Source organism: Toxotes jaculatrix, chromosome 22, assembly GCF_017976425.1.
Source record: "Toxotes jaculatrix isolate fToxJac2 chromosome 22, fToxJac2.pri, whole genome shotgun sequence".
Taxonomy (NCBI): Eukaryota; Metazoa; Chordata; class Actinopteri; family Toxotidae; genus Toxotes; species Toxotes jaculatrix.
This window is the reverse complement of record NC_054415.1, coordinates 8351382-8375407: the sequence shown is the minus strand read 5'-3', so window position 1 is coordinate 8375407 and position 24026 is coordinate 8351382. Positions and strand designations below refer to the sequence as shown.

At 41.2% G+C, this 24026-nt stretch overlaps 3 protein-coding genes across 8 annotated transcripts; 1 reads left to right on the top strand and 2 right to left on the bottom strand.

The window, feature by feature from the left end:
* Positions 1-1384: 1384 nt before the first annotated feature.
* LOC121176190 (zinc finger protein 79-like) lies at positions 1385-5608 on the bottom strand. 2 transcript variants are annotated; one of them, XM_041030195.1, is made up of 8 exons: positions 5452-5608; positions 4533-4735; positions 4281-4385; positions 3994-4089; positions 3732-3842; positions 3355-3472; positions 2904-3239; positions 1385-2806 (listed from the first exon to the last, which is right to left on the bottom strand). In XM_041030195.1, exons 1-8 carry the CDS (start codon positions 5465-5467, stop codon positions 1863-1865), a joined length of 1929 nt encoding a protein of 642 aa, XP_040886129.1. In that variant the 5' UTR covers positions 5468-5608; the 3' UTR covers positions 1385-1862. The 2 variants fall into 2 exon arrangements, with proteins under 2 accessions (XP_040886129.1, XP_040886130.1); XM_041030196.1 differs by having other exon boundaries at positions 1385-2800.
* Positions 2083-19427, top strand: zgc:113263 (uncharacterized protein LOC503753 homolog). Of its 4 annotated transcripts, none has more exons than XM_041030193.1 (24): positions 2083-2192; positions 9053-9255; positions 9434-9538; positions 9843-9968; positions 11033-11143; positions 12172-12295; positions 12462-12927; positions 13327-13394; positions 13483-13729; positions 13883-14055; positions 14218-14440; positions 14535-14683; positions 14876-14967; positions 15204-15361; positions 15450-15595; positions 16142-16394; positions 16495-16610; positions 16709-16943; positions 17039-17178; positions 17317-17566; positions 17697-17827; positions 17908-18160; positions 18340-18446; positions 18910-19427. In XM_041030193.1, exons 1-24 carry the CDS (start codon positions 2180-2182, stop codon positions 18915-18917), a joined length of 3897 nt encoding a protein of 1298 aa, XP_040886127.1. In that variant the 5' UTR covers positions 2083-2179; the 3' UTR covers positions 18918-19427. The 4 variants fall into 4 exon arrangements, with proteins under 4 accessions (XP_040886127.1, XP_040886128.1, XP_040886125.1 ...); XM_041030194.1 differs by lacking the exon at positions 2083-2192 and adding an exon at positions 7899-8165 and having other exon boundaries at positions 9843-9938; XM_041030191.1 differs by lacking the exon at positions 2083-2192 and adding an exon at positions 7899-8165.
* A 124-nt stretch (positions 19428-19551) lies between these two features.
* Positions 19552-23643, bottom strand: LOC121176191. 2 transcript variants are annotated; one of them, XM_041030197.1, is made up of 10 exons: positions 23383-23643; positions 23132-23215; positions 22644-22760; positions 22465-22539; positions 22130-22258; positions 21929-22021; positions 21727-21759; positions 21528-21599; positions 21248-21322; positions 19552-21145 (listed from the first exon to the last, which is right to left on the bottom strand). In XM_041030197.1, the coding sequence occupies exons 1-10, from the start codon at positions 23473-23475 to the stop codon at positions 20612-20614; spliced, it is 1305 nt and encodes a 434-aa protein (XP_040886131.1). In that variant the 5' UTR covers positions 23476-23643; the 3' UTR covers positions 19552-20611. The 2 variants fall into 2 exon arrangements, with proteins under 2 accessions (XP_040886131.1, XP_040886132.1); XM_041030198.1 differs by lacking the exon at positions 22644-22760.
* Between the last annotated feature and the right edge of the window lie 383 nt (positions 23644-24026).

Genomic DNA, 24026 nt, shown 5'->3' with positions numbered 1-24026 from the left:
TTGCTGGGAGGTTGTTTTTCAAGCTGTTTCTGCCAACAGGAAATCAGATATTTAGGGGGGAAATTATTCAGCTGGATCTACACTCAAAATGAAGATTTAGTACCGTACACAATCTGAAGACTGAGGTACGTAATGTAAGGAGACCCAACACCCACTTACTCAAGCTCTCAAACCCAGGATCAGCTGACTCGTCTGTTTGTAGCTCATGAGCTCTGGGACCACCACTGTCACCAGTCTGATGAACTCAGCCAGTTTGTCATACTGGTCTACATTGTGCTCCAGGGCCACCGGCCACATACAGGCTGACATCAGCGTCAGTGGAGGAACCAGGAGGTGTAGGAAGGACAAGGGGGAGATGAAGAGCTGACAATGGATACAAGCAGAGAAAATCTAAAAAAAAACTCATTCAGTGTTTATCTTATGTCCGCTATACACACTCAGTAGCAGCTTTGACAGCTACACCCAACCAACAGGGGACGCTGTTTGGTTGGGAACAGTCTGCTACGATGCGAGCCATGTAAACATCCGGCCCAGAGAGTCTAACTGCAGAGGGGGAGAAATACAAGCTGTTCACCGCTTACAGCAGAGGTGTCCAAACTGTTCCACAAAGGGCCGTGTGGCTGCAGGTGTTTGTTCCAACCAATGAAGAGCACACAGTTTGACCAATCAGCTGTCTGAAGACTGAGATCAGCTGATTAAATGAGTCAAGTCTGGTGTGCTGGTGGTTGGTTGGAAGAAAGACCTGCAGCCACACCGGCCCTTTGTGGAACAGTTTGGACACCTCTGCTATTGCTCTCACAGGTAAAACATACAAAGTAAACTACAGACCACGCTATCTAGCCATGCACGGAGCTCTCGACGCTGTTAGCGTGGCTTTGCTAACTATTGCAGCTATGTTAAACTGTACGCCGCAGAGTTGAGCAGTAACCTGTAGTCATTAAATTTATGTTTTACATGTTTGTCGATGCAAACACCGTTTGGGCGAGCAAAAGTGGTACCTCCACAAAATTTAAATCAGGCACAAAGACTGCCTGCCTTATTCGTTAAAATTCCTCATTCTGGGCTGTACTTGATCTCCTTACTGTATGGTGATTTGTGTTTTCATTTAGTGGGTACAGGCCAAATTATAGTGCGCTAAGAAAAAGTTATTAAAGTGAATGAAATTCTCCGCTTTTAATCTGAAGGCAGATGACGCGTAACGGAAGTGCTGCGGTTGCTGGGGTAACGCAGATGACCGGTTTTCAAAATAAGATTTAGGCTCAAAAATCTCATATGGAAATGTTAAAATTTAATTTTGACTGCCTTTTGAACCGCTGTGATCTGCAAACCCATTCAGTTGATGAGAGTTAATAGAAAGCAGTGTTTATAATCTTTGGCACAGACATTTATTAGTGTCATAGACAAACGTTATGGACAGAAGTAATATAAGGCACAAATTATGGGAGTTACTTTCCATATATTGTCACACACATTTGCACACAAGTCTGTTACTATCTCACACACGTATAACCACTATTGTTGGTAAATTTTGTCAACACATTTTATTGCTTTACATCCTCTACCCAGAGGATTTTCTTAACCTCAGCTATAAGCATAATACTAAAATCAAGTGTCAAACCTATAGGCGAACCCTAAACGTTCTCTTTACTAATGGTTTCCTAAAACATTAAGTGCATTTACATTCACCCCAACATGTAACATTTGAGTATCCCAAGTTCATATTTACATACAGACATTAATGATTCACTGATATGTAGATGCAACAAAACAACATTTCTGGACATAGAAATGAACCAGGCTTTTGACTTAAGATACAACTCACATGATAACAATCTGTCTCCAAAAGCTCCCTCAACAGTATGCTAGATGTTCTTGTGAACTTTGAGGTGTATTTTCATGTTTGATTTTTGGGAAAATGTCTTGTGACATGTTAAACATTGGTGAGGTTTCTCTCCTGTGTGTGTCCTCATGTGTTTCTTCAGGCCTGAACTACTGTGGAAGGATTTGTCGCATTGTGAGCAAGCATACGGCCTCTCTCCTGTGTGGGACCTCCGATGTAGTGTCAGCTGTACAGCTGTGGCGAAACCTTTTCCGCAGGAATCACACTGATAAGGCCGCTCCCCTGTGTGACTGCGTGAATGCACCAGCAAGGCCCCAGAGCTACAGAAAGACATACCACATGTGCTGCACAGGTATGGCTTCTCTTTCATATGCATCCTAAGGTGCACAGTGCGTGGGTACAACTGTGTAAATTTCTTGTCACATAAAGTACAGGCATATGGGCGCTCACCGGTGTGTATGCGCACGTGGGACTTCAGGACTGAATTTGTCAGGAATCTCTTGTCACAGTAAGAACAGGCAAACGGCCTTTCTCCAGTGTGATGTCGCAGGTGAACTGTGAGCAGACCCTGAGAACTAAATCTCTTCTCACAGAAACTGCAAGCGAAGGACAGGACTTTAGGTTTAGAGTGAATAAGGACATGTTGATTCAGGTCTTTGCGGCTTTTATAGGTCTTGTCGCACTGAGTGCACTTGAATGGCCGTGCCGAAGTGTGAACAAAGCGATGGTTTTTCAGGGCAGAACAAGATGAAAAAGTCTTTCCACACTCCAGGCAGCTATTTTTATTGGCTCTTGTGGACTCTTTGCTGAATGGACAGGAGACTGTGGCTCTGCTTCGTGTTAAGGACTGGACCGTGCTCTCTTCTGATGGCTCTGTGTTTCTGCTCAGATCCAGATGTTGCTTCACTCCTTCTGCTGAGTTTTCTGAACATCTGGGTGGCTGGAAGACAGCTTCACCTTCTGCTTCTGCCAACAGGAAACAGAAGAATTAACGATGAATTCTCTAGTAAGAATATTTTGTCAGATTAACCAGAAAATCCTGTACAATGCAAGAGAGGTTCACCTCTGTCATCTGCAGTATCTTGTCCTTCAGAACATGGTGAGGAAGTGAGTGGTGACAGTCCATGCTCCTGCGGCTGAGAGGTCGGATTAGTTTCGATGGAACTGTCGTCAGTCTCTTCGTCATCCTCACACATATCTTCTAAACTACAGCTGTTTGCTTGCAGCTGCGTCTCCTCTTCTAACTTTACTTGATGTCTTCCCTGTGGTTTCTCAGTGTCTTGCTTGCTGTCCTCACCCCCCCAAGGTATCTTTTGATCAATGTGATCCTTGGGTGCCACTGAAGTCTGTTTAGATGCAAGTGTGGAGAGGATTGTGTCTGACTTGAAGGTGAATTCACCTGAGAAACAGAGATAATGTTAGAGGTTAAATTCCATGTAAACAGTACTAGACTGGCGCTAGTTGTCAGGCTTTGACTGCAGGAAACTGAATTTTAAATGTTGACAGATTCTTACTCTTAGTCAATTTTTGCCGCTCCTGTTGATGCTGCAAAATTTTCTTAAGATCTTCATGATCAGAAACAAACTGCTCAAGCTGGTCATCTGTGGAAGAAAGGTCAAACATGGAGAATACCTGGAAAGAAAAAGGCATAGATTTTAAACACAAGTCTCAATTTTTCCACTCCTTCCTCCAACATTGGTCTCTGCACTGTGGATGTACATTTTAAATGTGTGTTGGCATTGATGGTTTGTTGGAGAACTGTCAGTCTTTTCTCACTATCGATTTACACATCCCAACTTTTACTTTAGGATTGCAGCTAAAATTTAACAGAATTTGGTGATTGAGTAGCTAGAAGGTCAGGTGGATGATTTTTTTTCACCCTGCTGTCTACCTGTGAAAAACTTGGTACTGGGAGAAACTCTTCCAGTCGGTAGAAGAACTCCCAGATCAGGATCTGCAGTGCTGTATCAAAACAAACTCCATACTGTAGGGGGAAGACTTCCTTTGAAGGGAAGGAAAAAACACCATAAGCATTATCATGAATCAAATATACATAAGATTTTTGACGTTTTGCAGATAGACACATAATATAGATGGATAAACTAATGCCTTACCACTGAAAAACCAGGAAAAAAAATTAGGGCAAAACTCACCTTGAAAAAACTTTCTTTTTGAGATTGGTCTCTAAGCAATGTCTGAACCAGCTCCACAAATGCTGACTGTGAAATCCCCACCTCTCCATCTTGGTCCTGTCATGATGTTTATTAAAATGCATGAATTATGAATTTCTGTACTGATATCTGATAATAAAAAATGAATATTAGTGTTAGAAATGCAGGTTAGGTGATTGTTTGTATTCCAGTATCAAAAAAGGACTATCAGATAGTCCTGTCTGGCATGTAAAGATACTTAGATATCTGAGACACTGTATCCTGCCCACCTCTTCTTTGATGCAGTTTGTGATCCACTGTTGGAAATGGTTAAGATGGCCCAGGATAACTTTACAGTCAACATTATCCATACTCTTTAACAATTCAAGGATAAGCTGGAAAACACAAAGCAAAACCTTTATGCTTAATTGTCAAAATAAAACTAATGATACATTTTGACAAATTAGAAAAGAGAAGCATTATTCTTGTGTTTGTTTTGTTTTTATTCAAGACAAATAGTCTTAATATCCACACCCACTCACCCGAGCTCTTAGTCCCAGGATCATCTGAGTCCTCTGTTTGTAGTTCAGAAGCTCTGGGACCATCTCTGTTACCAATGTCATGAAATCAGCCAGTTTGTCATACTGGTCTACATTTCTCTCCTGGGCCACCTGCCACATACAGGCTGACATCAACCTCAGTGGAGGAACCAGCAGGTGCAGGGAGGACAGAGGAAGATGAGCATCTGACAATAGATACAGGCAGTGGTCACATTATCAACATGTACAGTCTTGAAGCTTAAATTTTATAGATGTACAATAAATTAATAATATCATGTGTACCACTCAATATTATCTTTTACAGTTACATTAAATCCTTCAATAGACATTCAGATTGCTCTGGATAAAGGAACATCCATTAGAATAGCTACAGTAACTATATGTTGTAGGACTGAACTTAATTATTATTGTCATTATTGATTAGTCTGACCATAATTTTTTAATTATATATAATTGCAGGTTCATTTTTTTGTCCACATACATGAACTTCCATGTAGATGTGCTATTCCTTTAAGCTGTGATTTAAATATGATGGACAGCTGGATTTTAATATAACGACAAAAAATATAATAATATAAAGATAATAAACTTTTCTCATGCACAGAATTCGCTTTGATTTTATTAGACAGATATAATAACAGGTAGCATTATTTTCTGGTCTCGTCTCCGAAGCAGAAGGTGGCGCTAATACACCACAAAGTGGGCAGGCAGCTGTGGAGGGCGCCGTTTGTTTTCAGTTTAGGACAACAACCTGAACTCCTCATTAAAACTTAACGGTGCACTTGGGCTAAATTGAGCTCTACTGCCGCCAAGCATAGCTGCTAAGAACTGTTTATCACCACTAAGTGTATAACCCTCTCTCAAAATAGTACGCACTATCACACATGGTAAAGATACAGACCTGTAGTTTTAGCCATTTTAGGAGCGCGTTACTTAGCTTAGCTTTGCCAGCCGTTGCAGCCAGTGGTTTAGCTAGTTGCAGAGTTGACAGACTGTCAGTCAACTTGTAAGTTATGTTTCAGGAGACTACATCTACATCCCTGTCAACGCATACACAGTGCTTTGATGATAGTGTAGTCTAGGTAATATTTAAGGCAAAATAAATAAATAAATAAATTCGCTAGCTAGTGCTTCCGGTTTCTCCTTTTCAAAATAAGAGGCTGTCTTGATGAGCTCATTAAAAGTTAAGTTCTCACTTTGCTGCCTTGAAGAGAAAGAAGAGCAAAGGATTTTCATAAGTAGATACTATATATAGTATATACTATACTATTATATATAATACTTATATAATTATATATAAACACACTGTAAAAGTTTTATCCTCCAGAAGTAAAGTGAGGATGCTTTCAAAAATGAATGAATATGAATAGCCATTTTCACCCAAGAGAACTTGCCATAGTTCTTGTGTTTTAGTTGTTTCATGTAATAACATACTTCATGATGCTGACATCTCACTGTGAGGACCATACCCTTTTGCAGGGCTCCTTGTCCTTCTTGCTTCAGATCAGAAACCTCCCTGACTGTACTTCGTGATAGATAAGAATCTAAAGATCTGAAAAGCATGAAACTGTTGCCCAGTACTGTGAACATATACACATATACATCTATGAATGCACAAACAAATGGGTGACAAATGTGTGTAAAATGTCAAATTAGGAAAATGACTCCAGCTGTGTCTCTGTTCAAACTCAAAGCCACCCTGGACATATTTTAAATGGAAGGACTGTTTTGGAGATTGTTCCCTCAGTTTTATGACAAAAGTCTGAAGACAGGAATGCTTTGATGGACCTCACTAATGGAAAGGGGATTCTTCTCACAGAGTCCAAGTTGATCCTCCAGATGTGTATTATCAGATTTTGGTCCACTCTCTTACTCCCGCATCCTGCCCCAGATACTCTCAGTGCATTAGTGAGAGGTGAAAAGGGCAGACTTGTGGCTCTGGCATCACAACAAATCAATCATTTTCATGCTTAAAACATACATAAAACTGCATCATTTCTGCAGATTTGTCAGCTGCATATTCAGGGTGCTAGTTTCCTGCTCTACCACATCCCAAAGGTGTTCTACTGGATTCAGATCTGGTGACTGAGGAGGGCACTGAAGTTCACTGAACTCATTGTCATGTTCATGAAATCAATAATTTCTTTGTGACCTGGTGCATTATCATGTTGGAAATGTCCATTAGAATATGGGTAAATAAAGGGCCATAGAGAGATGCACATGGTCAGCACCAATGCTCAGATAGGCTGTGGCTTTCAGATGGTGATTGATTGGTATTAAGCAGCTCAAAGTGTGCCAAAAAAACATCCCCCACACCATTACACCACCACCGCCAGCCTGGACTGTTGACACAAGGCAGTTTGGGTTCATGGATTCATGCTGTTGACGCCAAATTCTGACTCTACCATCTGCGTGCCTCAGCAGAAAACCAGATTTATCAGGCCAGACTAAATTTTTCCAGTCTTCAACTGTCCAGTTTTGGTGAATCTGTTCCCACTGCAGCCTCGGATTTCTGTTCTTGGCTGACAGGAGTGGAACCCAGTGTGGTCTTCTGCTGTTGTGCCCCATCTGCCTCAAAGTTGGATGTGTTGTGCTTTCTGAGATGTTTTTTCTGCTCACCACAGTTAGAAAGAGTGGTTTCCCTGAGTTACTGTAGGCTTTCTGTCAGCACGAACATGTCTGACCATTCTCCTCTGATCTCTCACATCAACAAGGTGTATCCGTCCAAAAAGCTGCTGCTCGCTTGTTGTTTTTTTGCTTGAGATCACGTTTTTCTCCATTCTCATGTTTAGTGTGAACATTAACTGAAGCTCCTGACTTGTACCTGAAAGATATTAAGCATTTCACTGCTTCCACTTGATTGGCTGGTTGGATAATTGCATAAATAAGCAGGTGTACAGGAGATAAATTAACAAAACTGTAAAATATTTAAATAGTATATAAAGTATTTATGGTTCTACCTCAACCAGTTACAACATAAAAATGCTACTTGTGCATGAATGCATCAGTAATAATAATCCAATAATACAACACAAATAACATGGAAATATGTACTTTTACTGATGTTAATAATATTAACTGTTCTTTTAATTTTAATTCTGAATGCAGGACTTTAACTTGCAACAGAGTATTTTTAAATTATCATATTGCTGCTTTTAGTTTAATTGCGCACACAAGCTTGATTTGGTTCAAATAAAACATGTCACCTGGTCGGACCTGAGGTCAGTGAAGAGCCAATAACGCCATCTAGTGCCGCACAGTCTGAATTGCTTGGTTGATCCGGTCTTCGTCAGCCAACCAGGAAAGAGGGCTTGCCGTGATCTGGACTGAGGCGGATGAGACCAGAAACCTTTGTTCTGTCTCTCCTCCCAACGCGAGAATAAAAACAAGAGCTTGTAAATGATTCCGGAAAATCTGCGCTCGCATTTTTTGTTTTGGATCGGCGATCTCTGATGGACGCGTTGTTACACAGAAATTAGCAGAATTTAATTAGGAGGCGTTATAATTTTTTTTTTCCTGATCGCAACAACCGCAGGGGGACATCTGTACGGTTTGTTTTTCCTGTCAGCTGCTAAATGGAAATAAAACGCGGAACTGAATGTGGAAGCAGCCGAGGTGCGTGTACCCTCATGAAAAATCAAATATGAGGCTTATAATGATCCCTGATCTGTGTGTTGGCATCAGTGAGTTTGCAGTGACCTTAATACTGATAACGGGAATGAACAGCCTACATTCACTATTCATCATCTTCCTGCAGTGTTTCTGTAAGGACTAACTAACACTGTTGTGCAGGATGTTTTCTATCACTCCATCAGGCAGTCAGTGATCTGGTGAAATATCTGTATACTATCATTTTATCATTGATCATTGCATTATTCTAGTCATTATTTTTCACCTAGAATACTTGTTAGAAATCCAGCAGCTTGTACAGCCTACAGTGTAAGTCAGCATTGGGCTCATGCTGTGAGTTGTTTGTGAGTTTGATGGATGTTGTTGTTAGCCCGCCTGAGAGCAGCAGCACTGTCATGTCATTATTTCAGCCAGCACCTTGCCACTATAAATGAAGTTCTCTTATTCACCGTGAGCTCATGGCCAGCATGTGAAGTATCAGGTGGATGTTGCTGACACACCGTTCTTGTTCTTGTGTTGAACTGCTGATACTTTATATGTACTGTAGTTTAAATGAACTGCCACTGCTGGTTTGTACTTTTTGAAGTTAGTTTATGTTCATTTTTCTTTGTCAAAACAATAAACAGCAGTTTGTGCAGGTGTTATATGTAGCCTGGTTATTTCAAGGTAAAACAAATACTTGTCTTGATTTGTTTATTCCTGCTCCTGTTTTCTGTCAGGTTGTGGATAATTATGGGACTTTGAAATATCCACTGTTGCCTGTTGATGCACACTAATGCTCTCTTACATAAAAGTCTGGATCAAAGTAGTTTTAATCAGTCATACATTTTTGCTGTTGACCACCTCAGTTTTTCTTCTCTCCTCCATTTCAGGTAATGATCTTCCTGTCCGCTATCTACGCCTCCTTGCCCCGCCCTTGCAGCTTCTGTCAGCTGCAATGTGGCAAGTTGTGCAGCAGGGACTTGTAGATCACTACGGGATGCTGGAGGAGTTTGTTACCATGGTGACGGAGCTTGTCCCAGAGCTGATGAGCTACAGTCAGAGGGCTCAGCTCATCCTGGGACTCAGGGCCAGGGTCTGTAATATTCATTGTTCACTTACACTGAGTTGAAACTTATTTTACCAAGTGGTCTCATATAAACAATACCTGTAGTAATTTTTAAATGAGCAAAATTATTTTTTTTACTGAGCAGAAAGTTTATAAATCAGGGCTATTTAAATGTGATGTATTTGTTTTGTTTGTGTAAAACCAGCTGGTTCTGGAGATGTGTCGAGGTGAGGACCCAGCGGACATGCAGACCATTCAGCCACATCTGGACAGAATTAAAGCTCCTGTCAGCACTGCCAAGGATCACCACGTAAGCAAAACATGGCTGGAAAACACACAACTGTTTCTCTCTGGTTTGAGAGTTTACTGGATCATAAATGATAGATTGATTCTCATGAATAACAGATGATTCAAAGCTGTTTAAAAGAAACGTGTATTTAATGTCAAGGAAACTGAGTTGTTTTGTTGAATTATTTGTATCCTTCTCCAGTGGAAGACATGATAAAAATGCAGACCACATTACTGTGTGGAATGATCAAATGATGTTTGTTCTCCATTCCCTTGATGTGAGTAGTTTTGTGTTCTTATTGTCTGTGTGTCTGTGTGTGGATCAGGTAACCATCAACCAGGTGGAAGAGTCTGAGGTTAACTTTGTGGAGCTGGTGCATTCATTACTGGAGGATCCCTCTGAAAGAAAATATTTTTTCCAGGTGAGAATCAGCACTCACTTCCTTTTCACGGTAAGGAAAATAAATACACTCACCAAACGCTTTATTAGAAACACCTGTACACCTGTTTTTTTCATTCACTTTTTTAATCAGCCAATCATGTGGCAGCAGTGCAATGAATAAAACAATTCAGATACAGATCAGGAGCTTCGGTTAATGTTCACATCAAACATAACAATGGAGAAAAAAATGTGATGTCAGTGTCTTTGACTGTGGCACAATTGTTGATGCCAGATGGTCTGGTTTCAGTTTTTCTGAAACTGCTGATCTCCTGGGATTTTCACACACAACAGTCTCTAGAGTTTAACTCAGAGTGGTGCAGAAAAAAACATCCAGTGAGCAGCAGCTCTGTGGACAGAAACGCCTTGTTGATGAGAGAGGTCGGAGGAGAGCGGTCAGACATGTTCGAGCTGACAGAAAGGCAACGGTAACTCAAACCACTCTTTACAACTGTGGTGGGCAGAAAAACTTCTCAGAATGCACAACACGTCCAACCTTGAGGCAGATGGGCTACAACAGCAGAAGACCACATCGGGTTCCACTCCTGTCAGCCAAGAACAGAAATCTGAGGCTGCAGTGGGCACAGACTCACCAGAACTGGACAGTTGAAGACTGGAAAAACATAGCCTGGTCTGATGAATCTGGTTTTCTGCTGAGGTACGCAGATGGTAGGGTCAGAATTTGGCTGCAACAGCATGAATCCACGGACCCAACCTGTCAGTGGCTCAGTATAATATTTCATAATACAATAAAAATAAGCTGTTCAGGAACTTCCCTCCAAATTTTCCTGTACACATTAATGTTACAAAATAGTCTGAGTGTAAGTGTGACAGAATAACCACTAGACAAAAATCATCAGGCAGTTGCACCATTTCAGAAGTTCGAGGTTTTTAGACATTTGTGCCAAAGACAGTATTCTTATGTTTTGAAACCTGGCAACAGGTTGAGACACACACTGGTACAGCAAAACATCAGAGGAGCTACACCTGCAGTGAGGGAGACTGTGCTGTAAGGAAATCAAACAATCCTAAATGAATCTCTCTCTTAATCTGCCTGTCTCTCCTTTGTATTTGTAGGAAGTCTTTCCTGTATATTTTGGGCCAAAGTATGATGTAGCACTTGAGATGCTGGTGTGGGAGTTTATATCAAGGCTGGACGAGCTGCTGCCAGTTCCAGACTTCACACAGGTATCAAGTTTCTTTTATCTCCAGTTTGGCACACATCAGCCAATTACATTATACTACTACTAATAATAATACGTACCCCATCGTAATAATTTGTATTACACTTTCCTTAAACCAGCTTGTGATAATTTAGATGACTTAATTGGTCTGAACTGTCTATTTATTTGTTTGAATGTCACCAACATATCTAATAAACTAACGGCTGAAATTTGGCGTGTACATTTACACTCGCCTGATCCTGTGATCAAATGAGCGTCTGTCTTTTTATAGCCACACTGCAGCTTTTTGCTACTGACAAAATGTAACAAGTCACATTTTGGCAGCAGTTATATCCCCGTTTTGTTACCTGCCTACTGCAGTGTTGATGTGAAGGGCTACCTGGGGAGTTCATCGGGCCGTGTGGGAGGTCTGCACCGCTTGTTGTGCTTCTGCATTTTATTTCACCATCAAAATAAACCAAATGCAACACAGACAGTTCATCACCAGAAAATAGCTCTGGCATTATTCCAAGCTGAACAGCCCTTTCAGGCCAACTGTGGCACATAGGCTCAGAGCAGAGGCTCGTCTGTGTGCACCACTGACCCAGAGACAGAGAGGAGGGTTAACTGGACGCAGGTGCACCACAGTGTCCCAGTAGACTGCTTCCTCCCTCCCTTTTTTGTACCAAGCAGTTGGAGAAAAACACAACAACAAAGCTGGATCATAAGAAATGTCTATGGACACTATAGTAAAGTATGGGTGAGAAAGAAATACATTAAACAACGAAGAAATAATACCCACAAAGCCACATTTACATTAATTATTTCTCATGTGGACTGCATGAGGTTCTAATGTGGTTCTGATCAAATTTCTAGTACTAACAGAAATTTCTAGAAAAAGCAATGTAGTTTATCCATGTCAAAGAAAACAATGATTGTAGTAAATTAACTATTTCATAATATTGCGTCAGTGCAAGTCATCTGGCAGCAAATTACCAGTATAACAAATGAATGCAGTGTTACTAAAACTAGTAACTTGATCTCTCTTCTCAGTTGGCAGCTTTGGCCGGAGACGCTCCGTCATTCCTAGAGGACTGTTTACAATCCTTTTTCCCACCAGAGGACATGAAGGTTGTACTTGAACACCACAGAAACCTCGGTCACTTTGAAGAGAAAGGTACTGCAGGCTCATGGTGGTGAGAGATATGTGTAGTGCACAAAATGAAGAGTCAACACTGAAACATGCTCAGGCAATTATTGAACCAGCAACAGAACTGTTTGTGATCTGCAGCATTTTACTCATTGGACAGGGCCTGATTAACCATCCATACTCTCAATTATAGATCCAAGATTATTACCAATGGATGACTGCATCCTCTCCTCCCTGTCGCTACCTCCTGGGACCAAATCTGTCATGAACACCACCTCCTGCTCACCTGCTCTCAAAGACTCAGCCTCTCCAGAGCACAAAGGACCTCTCGATGCTCCCATCGACGCAAGCGACCTGGAGAGGGCAGGCAGCTCTGAAACAATCAGACAAAGACTCAAGGAGACAAGGGACTCTGGCAGTTGGCAGCTGCAGGTTAGGGGCGGGAACATTTCTCAGGAGAGGAAAGTGCAAAACTCAAGTAGTACACCATCATGTGATGAAACCATAGACCTCACTACAGCTAATGAGACTGCGGACACAGACTCAGCAGCCAGTGGGGACAGCCAAAGCTTGAGAGGAGTGAGGGTTCTCAGGAAGAGGAAGCTGAGCGGAGGTGTAGACATTCCCACTAAGCAGCCTGCAGAGGCGTCAGCTTTCTTGTAAGATTCCCAGAAATGTTTTGTTCATTTGTTACACACAAAGATATAAAAGCAGGGTTTCCTATTGGTTCATTTGCCAAGAATGACTTTTCTCTCTTTTATTTTTATTAATTTTTTTTTCTTTCTTAATCATCTCAGAACACACATTTGTCTCCCCTGGCTTTAAATCTGTTTAACACCCAATCTTTCCATCTCTCTCACCCTTCATATTTCATATTATTGCTGAATTACATCCAAATTATGTTCCTTTCCAACCATTATACAAATACTACAAACCCAAACACCTCCAAGCTATTTTTTGTGAACCACAAAGGGAGAGAAATTACGTTGATCTGATTAGGAAATGGTGTGTAAGCCAAAACTTCAGATTTATCTTTGGAGTGTTTTCCATCTTTGCAGGGATTCCTCAGTGGATGATGAGAATTCAGGTGAATCTCCTCTAATCTCGATATGGGGAGAATATACAGGTTTGTACTGTTTATCTGTGGATCAGTGGATACTTGTTTCTATTTGTCTGAGCTCAGGCCTTTAACTAATACTTTTGGTTTATCTTAGACTCTCAGGAAAGTTCTTTCCCTGTTGTAACGGACACAAAAGTTCCCTGGTCCGACGAGGAGACACTCAATCTGCTCGACATTTGGGGGAAGGACTCGGTGCAGCGGGCTTTAAAGGGCTGCTTAAAAAACCGTCACATATTCACGCAAATCGCACAGAAGATGGCAGAGAGGGGCTACATGAGGACAGTGGAGCAGTGCCAGACAAGGATCAAACGACTAAAGAAATGCTTCCGCCAGAACAACAAGTGAGTATTAAATGACACAATTCAGTATCTGTCTTCATTTCTTTGTGTCCAATCAATGAAATTTGTCAGAGGACAATATTTCCCTCAAAATTCAGCTGTAATTTGTGAAACAACAGAGAAATAGTGCCAATACTCTCCCTGATCTACCACCAGAGGACACTCCAGGCTTGAGTGTAAATTTTACGAGCAGCTCGAGTGCGTCCTCAGCTCCTCAGCTCCTTCGGCTGTTCCTGAGGTCACCTACGATGTTGAGGAGGTTGTAGATGAAGATGATGAAGGTGATGAGGACTTGCAGTTTCTCGGCCAAACAAGCAATCTGGAAATTGGTACGGTATTATATTTTTGTAATTAGTGAGTTCATAAAACCACTACTGTTTGATAATTAACATTAACTGCAATATATGGTTTTATTAAAATGACACGTTCTAGTACAATTATTATACTTTTATTATTCCACTATACCAAGTAGTGCTACATATGTTTTTAAGGAACTAGAAGCGTTCCATGGACAGACATGGAGACACTGGCCCTCATCAAAACGTGGGGTGAAGACAAGATGCAACAGGAGCTGAGAGGGATGCACAGAACCGGACACATTTTTTCCATCATATCCAAAAAGATGGCCGCCCAGGGCTTCTCCCGAACACCAGAGCAGTGCCAGACGAGGCTGAAAAGGCTGAAAGCAAGCTTCAGGCAGTGCTACCAAAACAAGTATGTGTGTTTGCAATAGAGAGAATAAAATAAAAGGTTTGACCTGTTTTTTTTAAATCTAGATATCTTCTCTCTTTTTATCCCCGAACTGTAGCTTGAAAGGACAAGGGCAAGTTGAGTGCAAGTTTTACAATGAACTGGGAAGAATTTTAGTGAAGGACTTCCCTTCAGTGCCACAGCTGGATGAAATACCTGGAGAGTCTGAAGACAACGACTTTCCTGCCTACTCCCATCATGAGACTGGTAAATATAGATCTTCTTTACTGACTGCAGGGGGCATGGGAGAACAGCCCAGATATCCAGCTGTGGTGCTTGACATCTGACATCTGGTGACAGGTCGTTCATTCAGAGATTTATTCTACAGCTTCTAAAATTAGTTACCGGTACTATTTAGTCAGATTTCTATTTTCTTTTTTTTTCTTTGTTAATCTTCAGAGTCTACTGTGGGCATTCAAGAAGACAGGAAGAAAGTCCCCTGGTCCGACAAAGAGACAATCATCCTTCTGGAGATCTGGGGAAACCCACAGGTAGAGGACAACATCACAGTTACAATTATACCTTTAATTTACATAACCAGGCTTATGTAAACTGTATAACTTCTTTAGATGTGTTTTAAGGCTTTGATCGTGTAGGATGCTTTGTCCTCCTGTTGAGCGTCTCTGTCACCAGAGGGCTCACAGAGCACCAGGTCCATTTAAACCAAGTACATAGTAATAGCTCACAAGAGGATGTTACCTTTAATATGAATTTCACTTACATTTAGGTCCAGCAGAGCCTGAGACGCTACCCACACAACGGTCACATTTTCACTGAAATATCAGAGAAACTCAGCGCCAGTGGCTACTCCCGCACTGCAGATCAATGTCACACCAGGATCAAACGGCTCAAAGCTAACTATCGCCAGTGTCAAGAAAACATGAGGTAAAATCTGCAAAGGAATATCTCTTTTGTATTCTGCGCTGTTGGCTCCACATGAATGTGTTGATACACCTGCCTTTGTTCTCTGCAGCTCATCTGGGACTGATAAAATCGATTTTAAATTCTACGATCTGCTGGAACAAATCCTGGACAAGCAGCCGTCAACATCTTCCACTGTGGTAACTGACTCCATTGAAATATCAGAAGACTCCAATGCTGAATCACTGACTGAAACAGGTAAAATATCCCCTCATCAACTCAGTGCAGCGCATCTGCAGCAGACATCCATACTCAGTATTGCACTCTTTATTGATTGTGGGTACAGTCATACAGTTTTACACCAATATAATGTGCAGTGTTTGAAATGATTTCGTTTATGCAGTATAAATGCAAAATAACAAAAACTAGAAAAGCTGAGGCTTCAGGTGTCATAAATTGTATAACTCTTTTATGGCGTATTCAGTATAGTAACATTTAAATAAAATTTGCACAGTGCAGTAATGAATAAGTTGCAATCTCAATGGGAGTGAAGAGATGTGAACTGCAACTGCTTTCAGGAATTACACAACGCAAATATCAAATACACTTACCTCTATCATAATGAGCTTGTTAGGTTAGTTAGGTGCAAAAAACCTATCACCTATCATTTTAAAATTTGTGTTGTACTGTATGTAATGGCTGAGATATAAATACTGTCAAAGAATACTAGTCTTAAATCATCAAGAAGTCCACTCTTACCAAAACTAGTGAGAGCAGTGACAAGCACTGTGTTTCTGTTGAAAGATGGAGAGATCAGCTTGTCAACAGAAAAACCAGCACCCAGCTCGTGGTCAGATGAAGAGACCCTAGCGCTCATTGATATTTGGGGCGAAGAAGATGTTCAGAGGGCGCTGAGGGGTTTTATCCATAACGGACACGTTTATGCCGACATTTCGGAGAGAATGCAGGACCTCGGCTACTCCAAAACCTCTGAGCAGTGCCGCTGGAAAGTCAAGTCCCTGAGGAACAACTTTCGACAGTGCTACGACAGAAAGAAGTGAGAAGAATCTTTCTATCTGTTTACCTGTTTATATGCTTGCAAATGTAATCCACTGTCTTGGTAATGGTTCATATTAATTTCTTTTCACACCTTTTAGATGCGGAAGAAGAGTAGATTATAAATTCTACGACCAGCTGGAGCAAATACTGGGACAGGAAGCAGTTTCTATTGATGAGTATGATGAAAGAGATGAACAAGCAGACCAGGATGCAGGTAGAGACGTTTTTATCCATTTGCACAACAGCAGAAGAAATGCTCCGTTGGATAAACATTTAATCACAGGTCCAACGTCTTTTTATTTCCACCTGCAGTAGGTATAGATGGTGTGAACACAGTGTGGACGGAGCAGGAGACTGTCGCTCTCATTGAGGTGTGGGCTTCAGATGACGTGCAGCACAGCCTGAAAACCTGCGTCCGCAACGGCCACATATTCGCTGACATATCGGAGAAAATGGCCGCGATGGGATACCTGAGGACAGCGGAGCAGTGCCACTCCCGGATCAAAAGGTTGAAAAAGACTTACAGGCGTTACTGCAACAGCCAGAGGTAAATAAAAATAAACAAATGATTGATTTGTCGAGTGGGTGTTTGGCTTCATAATTTCAGCCGTTTCCAGCTTACCTTTGATCCATGTTCTGTAGAAGTGGAGGACGACCCGCAATGTTTCGATACTTCCATCGCCTGGCTCCAGTGCTTGGTGACAACTCTTTGTTTGCTGATGTGGACAGTACTGCTGCTGACGCCACCTCACAACCCTTTATGGACAAGGATCCTGACTTGTGTAAAGATTAAATATCTTCAAATCCATTTGTGCAATTTTTCTTATCACACATTTGGGGAACTCTGCAGTGTTCTTGTGCAGATATTGTGTGAATTTAAGATTAATAGACATTTATAAGGCTGTTGTTTCATGTGTTAGATGAGCGGCCCTCGACCAGCCACCTCTTAGCCGACCTGAGCAGAAAGATGCCCTGGTCAGACCAGGAGACTCGCACCCTGCTGGAGATCTGGGGTGAAGACAGTGTCCAGCTCACCCTGAAGGGCTGCCTGAAGAACCGACACGTGTTTGAGTACATCTCCGAGAAGATGAACGACCAAGGATTTATAAGGACCTCGGAGCAGTGCTACACCCGCATCAAGCGCCTCAAACATGGCTTCCTCCATGAAAAGTCAGTGAAGACAAAGCAGTAATTTCTTCTAAAAACTTTTATCATTTATATTATTGTGATGGTTGTTAATAGCATTAGTTTTGGTTGATTAAATCTCTTACTAATGTTTTTTTTTTTTTTTTACATTCAGGGAGGACTTTAAGTTCTTCGCTGAGATGGAGAACATCTTCAGGAAGGAGTTGAAAGTAGACGGCTCAGTCGCTGACACACCAGTCACAGATGAGCCGGACGACTGTGTACCTGAACTGAGCCAAAAGAAAGGTGAAACAAAAAGAAAATTCACAATGGCTTTGTTTAATCATTTTATGTGTGTTCTTAATCTGTGAACTCTTCTCTGTTAGCTGCCTCAAGTAACCAGTGGGTGGCTGACAGCACAAAGCTGCCCTGGAGCGACGGGGAGACAGAGGCCCTCCTGGACATTTGGGGGAGCGAGGAGATCCAGGAGAACTTGAAGGGCTGCACCAAAAACAAACACATCTTTATCCAAATCTCTCAGGTCATGTCCAGCCAAGGCTACCTGCGCACTCCGGAACAGTGTCAGACCAGGATAAAGAGGCTGAGGGCCAATTTCAGACACTTCCTAGAAGGCAGAAAGTGAGTCAAGTTGTTCGTTGCCTGCATCATAATGTGGTTCTGTGCTGTAGGTCTAAACGTCCATTCTAAATACAGTTTTATCCTCTTAACATGTTTTAAACTTCATAGCAGAATTTTGTTATTTGAATAATTTTCAGCCTCCGTTAAACAAACTCTAAAATTCTGTCTCATGTTTCCAGAGGGGAGAAGCAGGAGTGCAAGTTCTTTGAACAACTGGTGCACATATTTGGCAGCAAGTACATAATGAACTCTGATCCACTGACTGACGATACACCCGATGTTGTAGGTAAGTAGTCACAATGCTTCACCTGTGAGCTCTTTCATCATTTTGCATTATGCAGCTGCTTTAACACCTGGAAAGTGCCTTTGCTAAGCAGGGAGCTGTGACAGTTTGATTTTGTTATGCTTGATTTCTGCCATTTTTTTGCAATGTAAGGGAACAGGGAAGAGGGAAGTGATCCCTGGTCGACTTCCTGTTTCAAAGCTGTGTTACAGCTGTGAGGATATAACTGTTTTTGTAGGTTTATGAAGTGAAATGCACAAATGTTGTTTCCCGCTACTGGATAAGCCACCTTTATAGGACAACTTCAAAATTTTGGGAAATGCGCTTAGTCACTTTCTTGCAGATAGCTGTAAATATAACCCATAACATGTAAATTAGTGAGTTTTCAGGGCGCTGGCATACAGGTTTTGTTACCTTGGCACAGAGCCAGGTATTGATATTTAAAATCTTTTCCTGTCTGTGCCAGAGTCATGAAACCATCCATCGCCGAGACGACACAGCAGAAGCAGATGGACAAAGAGAAACAATTAGAGGAAAAATAACAAGGACATTAATGCAGAAACTGTGATATTTAATGCTGTGGTGTGCAGCTGTTTACAGAAGAGAGCCTGTCTGGGCTCACTGGAATTTACATCTGCCTCTGTATATACTTCAAATACTTTTACATTCTTCAGACACAAAGACCTACTTTAGGCTGTAATGTACTGTGTGTGTGCGTGTGTGTTTGTTTCCCTCAACTAGAGTGTCTATGTGATTATTAACATTGGAGCCATGCCACTAAAACCAGGATGCTCAGGGCTTGAGGGACAAAAATGACATTTCTGATCTTGACCTGGTGAAAGTCACAGAAAATGCTGTGCTCTCGCAGAAAACATTTTTTCTAATATTTAAATATTTTGTACTTAAACATAAAACAAGTGAATCAAAGCACATGCAAAAAGAGATATACACACAAGGCCTCTGTCGCTGTAACCACAGCCTACATTCGCTTTTTGGTCTTATTTCAGGTATCACTTGTTAAATCTTCTGTCTTTGCACTTATTTGTAATGTTTGGTGAAAGGTTTAAGTTAAATTCTTTAAGTTAAGTCTCATTTTTTTCTCAGTATGTACTGATTTTGTGCACAATTTTATTTATTTAAATAACTGTTTACATATGTATTCCAAAGTTTTACAATTTACTTTGAATGTGTTACACTTCAAACATTATTGAGGTTCATTTTTCCACAATCTTGTAGAGGTTTCATCACATTCATTAAAAGAAACTTGAAACATGTAACTGAGGATGTATTTCCGTAATATGTCTATCTGTGGAGCAGGTAGTGCACAATGGACCCTTAGACCTTTGCCTGCTGTGGCTGTAAACGCCATCACCAAGTGAACCAGAACAGTAAAGTTTTGGCCCAGACAGATAAACAATGAGCTGAAACTCACTACAAAGCTGCATAAATCCAGGACAAGCTGCAGATTCAGGTGATAATTATCTGTCAGTTCATCACTGAAAGCGACCTCTTTCACACTGAGTGTAAAAATTTTGATTAAAGCCGCTTCCACTAAAGGATCAGAGTACGTGAAACTTTTTAAACACAACTAATGTGTAGAAAAATAACCATTAAAAAAAGTCTTTTCTCAGGAAAAATCTTGAGTAGCCCGCAGAGACCACACTCTCACCCGCACATACATAGATGATTTTGTGCTGTTTACAATAACTGCAGTCAGCCAGAAGTTCCTGCTCTGCTTGTATTAGATTAGCTGAAGTGGAATGAGGGGAGACCAGAGGGGAAATGCTAGGCAACAACTTATAAACACGCCACCGTTTCCCGTCACAAGGCCATAACTTTGACATAATGCTATTTTGTTGACCCGCGATCAAAAACAAGAGACTCTTCTGGTGAACAACTATTGGATGGATTGGGAGAAAGAGGAAAAACTCAGAGGATCACCAAAGTCAGTAGGATTCATCCTCTGACTTGGGACCATGAATGTCTGTATAAAATTTCATGGCAGTCTGATCCAATATTTGTTTGGTACTGAGTGAGACACTCATACTGTGCCACAGCTCTGTTTCTAATCCACAGTTCTTTGGATATGACATTTTGCAGTGCGTGAAATGCAGTGTGAAAACACGTAGCACAGTGTTGTATCGACAGCAGCAGCACAAACTCACAGTTTAACACCACGACGGTGGAGTACCTTGTGGTGTTATGTCTTTCGGCCAAACAGTATCCTCAACGAAGAAACTGTGGTGTCCCTCTGCCCAATAACATGTAGAGGGTTTGTCGGGATCAGCCAACACGGCATTACTGGGTAGCAGCGGTGAACCCTCCTCTATCAAGATTAGGTAGAAACTCTTGGGTGTACAAGGAAGTACACACAGACCTTGAATATGATGTTGTATAGGAGGCGGGTCCAGCTCTTCCTGCAGCCTCCTCAGCTCTGACAGAGGGATCATGCTCATTACGTTGTCATCCCATTGCCGTTCCTTTGCTTCTCGTACCTCTCCTTCCACAGTTGTTCCGTGCGCTGTGTCCAGGACTACGCTCTCGTTCACGCCACTTTCTTTTACTTCCCCATCTTTTCCGTTTTCCTCCTGTTTTTGGTTATTATTGTTCTTTCTAATGAATACCACTGGAACCATTACCTCTCGTCCGCTCAATGTGTATATCCAGTCCCTCAGTGCATAGCAGCATGGTTGCCAGTAGAGCTAAGAACAAGGAAATCATATTGTCTTATGTTCATTTTTGGATTGTTTTGATTATAATTGATATTATTTCTGTAAAAAAAATCATCATGTCATCATGCTTACCCAATAACTACACACACAACAAAAGACCGCAACAAGCAACACCAAGGTGAAAATTAAAGCTCCAGTGATGGTCATCTAAACAAACAAGCAAACACAACGTTCAGTGAAAACATAAAAAAAGTCAAGTCTCAAATCACTTTGAGACAATGGGCTGTAGAGAGAAATAATTAGGGCTGTCTCCCACCATTTTTTCTTGTGATGCTAAGACGATTTCACTGTGTCTTTAATGAATATTCAAACAAGTAGAAAGATCAGCTAATTATAGTGTAATAATTCTTACCCAAACTATCATGGCGGGCCAAAACATGGAGCTGCCTTCTTGTTCAAGGGATAAGACTGTAGGGAGACAAGGCTGCACACACACACACACACACAATGAATGTTTGATTGAGATAAAAATGTTTTAAGGGCCTTTAATAAAGCAGAACTCGAGCAAGACTGGGACAAAGCAGTTTGTTAAAACTATAGCTGAATTTTACCTTCTCATAAATGAGGATGTCTCCAACTCCAACCTAAAACAGGAAGGTAAACATTGTCTGTTCCAAACACTGTAAAATATTCAGTACATTGTGTTATGGAAATAACACAATACACAATACATTAAACTCTACACTACAGTTGTTTTAAATCTGTCACCTTAAATTAATGTTTGTAGTGTAGTTTAAAAGGTGAATGACTCACACATCCGGAGCGGTCGTCCTCTCCCTCACATAAGCATGAGTCTGGGATTGCGGACCCCCAGTCTTGGTAGCCTTCAAGTCCACAACACTTAAACTGGACCAAGCACACACACACGCACAAACCAGAGGTGATTTAGAGCTACTTACAAAGAGAAAGTAAGTTTAAGTATGTTTAAATGAGAACACGTGCACAGTGGCATACCTCAGCCTGCCAGCGGTGCACATTGTTGAGTGCAGGACAGTTTGTGTCATTCAAATGAGTTTGTGTGTTTCCTGGTAAATCTCTCAGAGGTTTCAGGGCCAGGTAATGCTTCTTAAACATTTCTTTTTCCTAGAGGCAAAAGAAAAAGAAAGATGAACACCTGCCAATTATTTTCCCACTGCAAAGTCCATCCACTGAACAATCCACAGATGATATGGATGAAAGCCCCCTTTTTTCTGTGTCAATCTGCAGTTTCCAGTGTTATTACTGAACTTTCACTCTGTTAGTTCATGTATACAGCACTGAACTCCAAAAGCAAGCTGGGAGTTTCTCACCTGAGTCTCTTTTTCCCAAGTCTTTGTAAAAGAAATAACCATAATGACAAACAGGATACAGATTGAGCCAAATAACTATGGAGAGGCAACAAGAGACAGGAAAGACAGCTTAATTATCATGTTTTTTTCCCTTGGTGAACAATACACATATATATCGCTTCTCGCACACAGGTACATACCACCAAATAAAAGCTCTTCCTTATCCAAATTTTCACCAGCAGCAAGATACAGATGGGCAGACTGAGGCCTGACCACAAATACACCAGTAAGGCTTTCCTTTTCAGCCTGGAATCACCCTAAAAGAACAAAATCCTATCAACATGGACAACGCTACTGGCTAGGTCTGGGTATTAAATGTCAATCAGTACTACAAGCTGGAATCAAATGTCTTGATCAGATCTGTAGTCTTGTTAATGTATTCATTGATCATTTAGTTTTTGATTATAGCAAAAATATTCAGTTTTTCCAAAAATTTGTACCAAAACTCAGGTATTGTATAATATTAGTAGTAGTAGTAGTAGTAACATTTGCTTTATTCTAAGTACTATTTATTCTGTATAAGTATTTCTGTAATAATGATTAAATATGCACACAACAATGTATTAATTGTTGCTACTGTGATGAAGGAGCAACCCTAACAAATGTAAACGAGCTTGTATAGTTTTACCTCATCACTGTTCCCACATTCAAAGCTCTGGCTGTTCAGAAGGTGTCCCGATGCTGTCAAGATGGGCAGCACTACACACCAGACCTGGAAAGCAACATCAGCTTTACTGTACACAAGAGTAATGTATAACTTTTTGTAAAGGTAAGAAGAGCTACTTTATACTCCACTGCATTCTATCTATCTATCTATCTATCTATCTATCTATCCATCTATCCATCTATCCAATCATAAAGTGAAAGTAAAATACCTACCGCATATGTGAGAACCAACAGTGTCGCAGTCCACAGTTTGGGACTGGGCTTCCTGTAACATGTTTCCCTGTTGTCATCTTTCTCAGCAGCCATAGCTTCACACCTTAACTCCCTAACTCTCCAGCTGCTTCGGGAGAGAAACAACCACAGAATCAACCCAGACAGATGTTTCGCCGGGAGAAGGGAAATGGATGTTCCTGCCCGTAAAGACCCCACCTCTTCATGAGTCCCGAGCTCTGCCAGGAAAAGGCCCAGCGTACGTGTCCACCCTCCTGTCCAGAGGACTGAGTCCTCACTCGCTTCTGACAGGTTTTCGCCGCGAGGGGTCGACAGGAGACCTGAGGTGCTTCAGTGGACGTGAACTGAAGTTTCCCTCTAGTTAAATAAAAGGTATTTTACACTTTTAACACTTCTTAACGATATTAATATTGGAAACTCATGCAGTAGAACACGACATTATATCAACATTAAACCATCGACGGAGGATCCTCACACCATTCATGGATAAAAACCATTATTTTCGCGATTTTATTATTTTATAACGATACTATAACTATTTCTTCAGCCTGTTCACATCCTGTGGCCAAAGTCTCTGTCCCACTTTGTGATAATGCGTTTATTCATAAAAATACAAAAACAAAAAG

Bases quoted from the DNA above. Each gene is read 5' to 3' on its own strand.
- LOC121176190 (XM_041030195.1), bottom strand. The intron at 3,240-3,354 runs GTAAGAATCTGT...TCTGTTTCTCAG, and splicing joins GCGGCAAAAATTGACTAAGA to GTGAATTCACCTTCAAGTCA. The intron at 2,807-2,903 runs GTGAACCTCTCT...TCCTGTTGGCAG, and splicing joins AGATACTGCAGATGACAGAG to AAGCAGAAGGTGAAGCTGTC.
- zgc:113263 (XM_041030191.1), top strand. From the start codon at position 8,126: ATGGAAATAAAACGCGGAACTGAATGTGGAAGCAGCCGAG. The intron at 14,056-14,217 runs GTACGGTATTAT...TATGTTTTTAAG, and splicing joins AACAAGCAATCTGGAAATTG to GAACTAGAAGCGTTCCATGG. The intron at 15,362-15,449 runs GTAAAATCTGCA...TGTTCTCTGCAG, and splicing joins CAGTGTCAAGAAAACATGAG to CTCATCTGGGACTGATAAAA.
- LOC121176191 (XM_041030197.1), bottom strand. From the start codon at position 23,475: ATGGCTGCTGAGAAAGATGACAACAGGGAAACATGTTACAGGAAGCCC. The intron at 22,540-22,643 runs GTATGTACCTGT...GCCTCTCCATAG, and splicing joins GGAAGAGCTTTTATTTGGTG to TTATTTGGCTCAATCTGTAT. The intron at 22,022-22,129 runs GTATGCCACTGT...TGCTTGGTCCAG, and splicing joins TGCACCGCTGGCAGGCTGAG to TTTAAGTGTTGTGGACTTGA.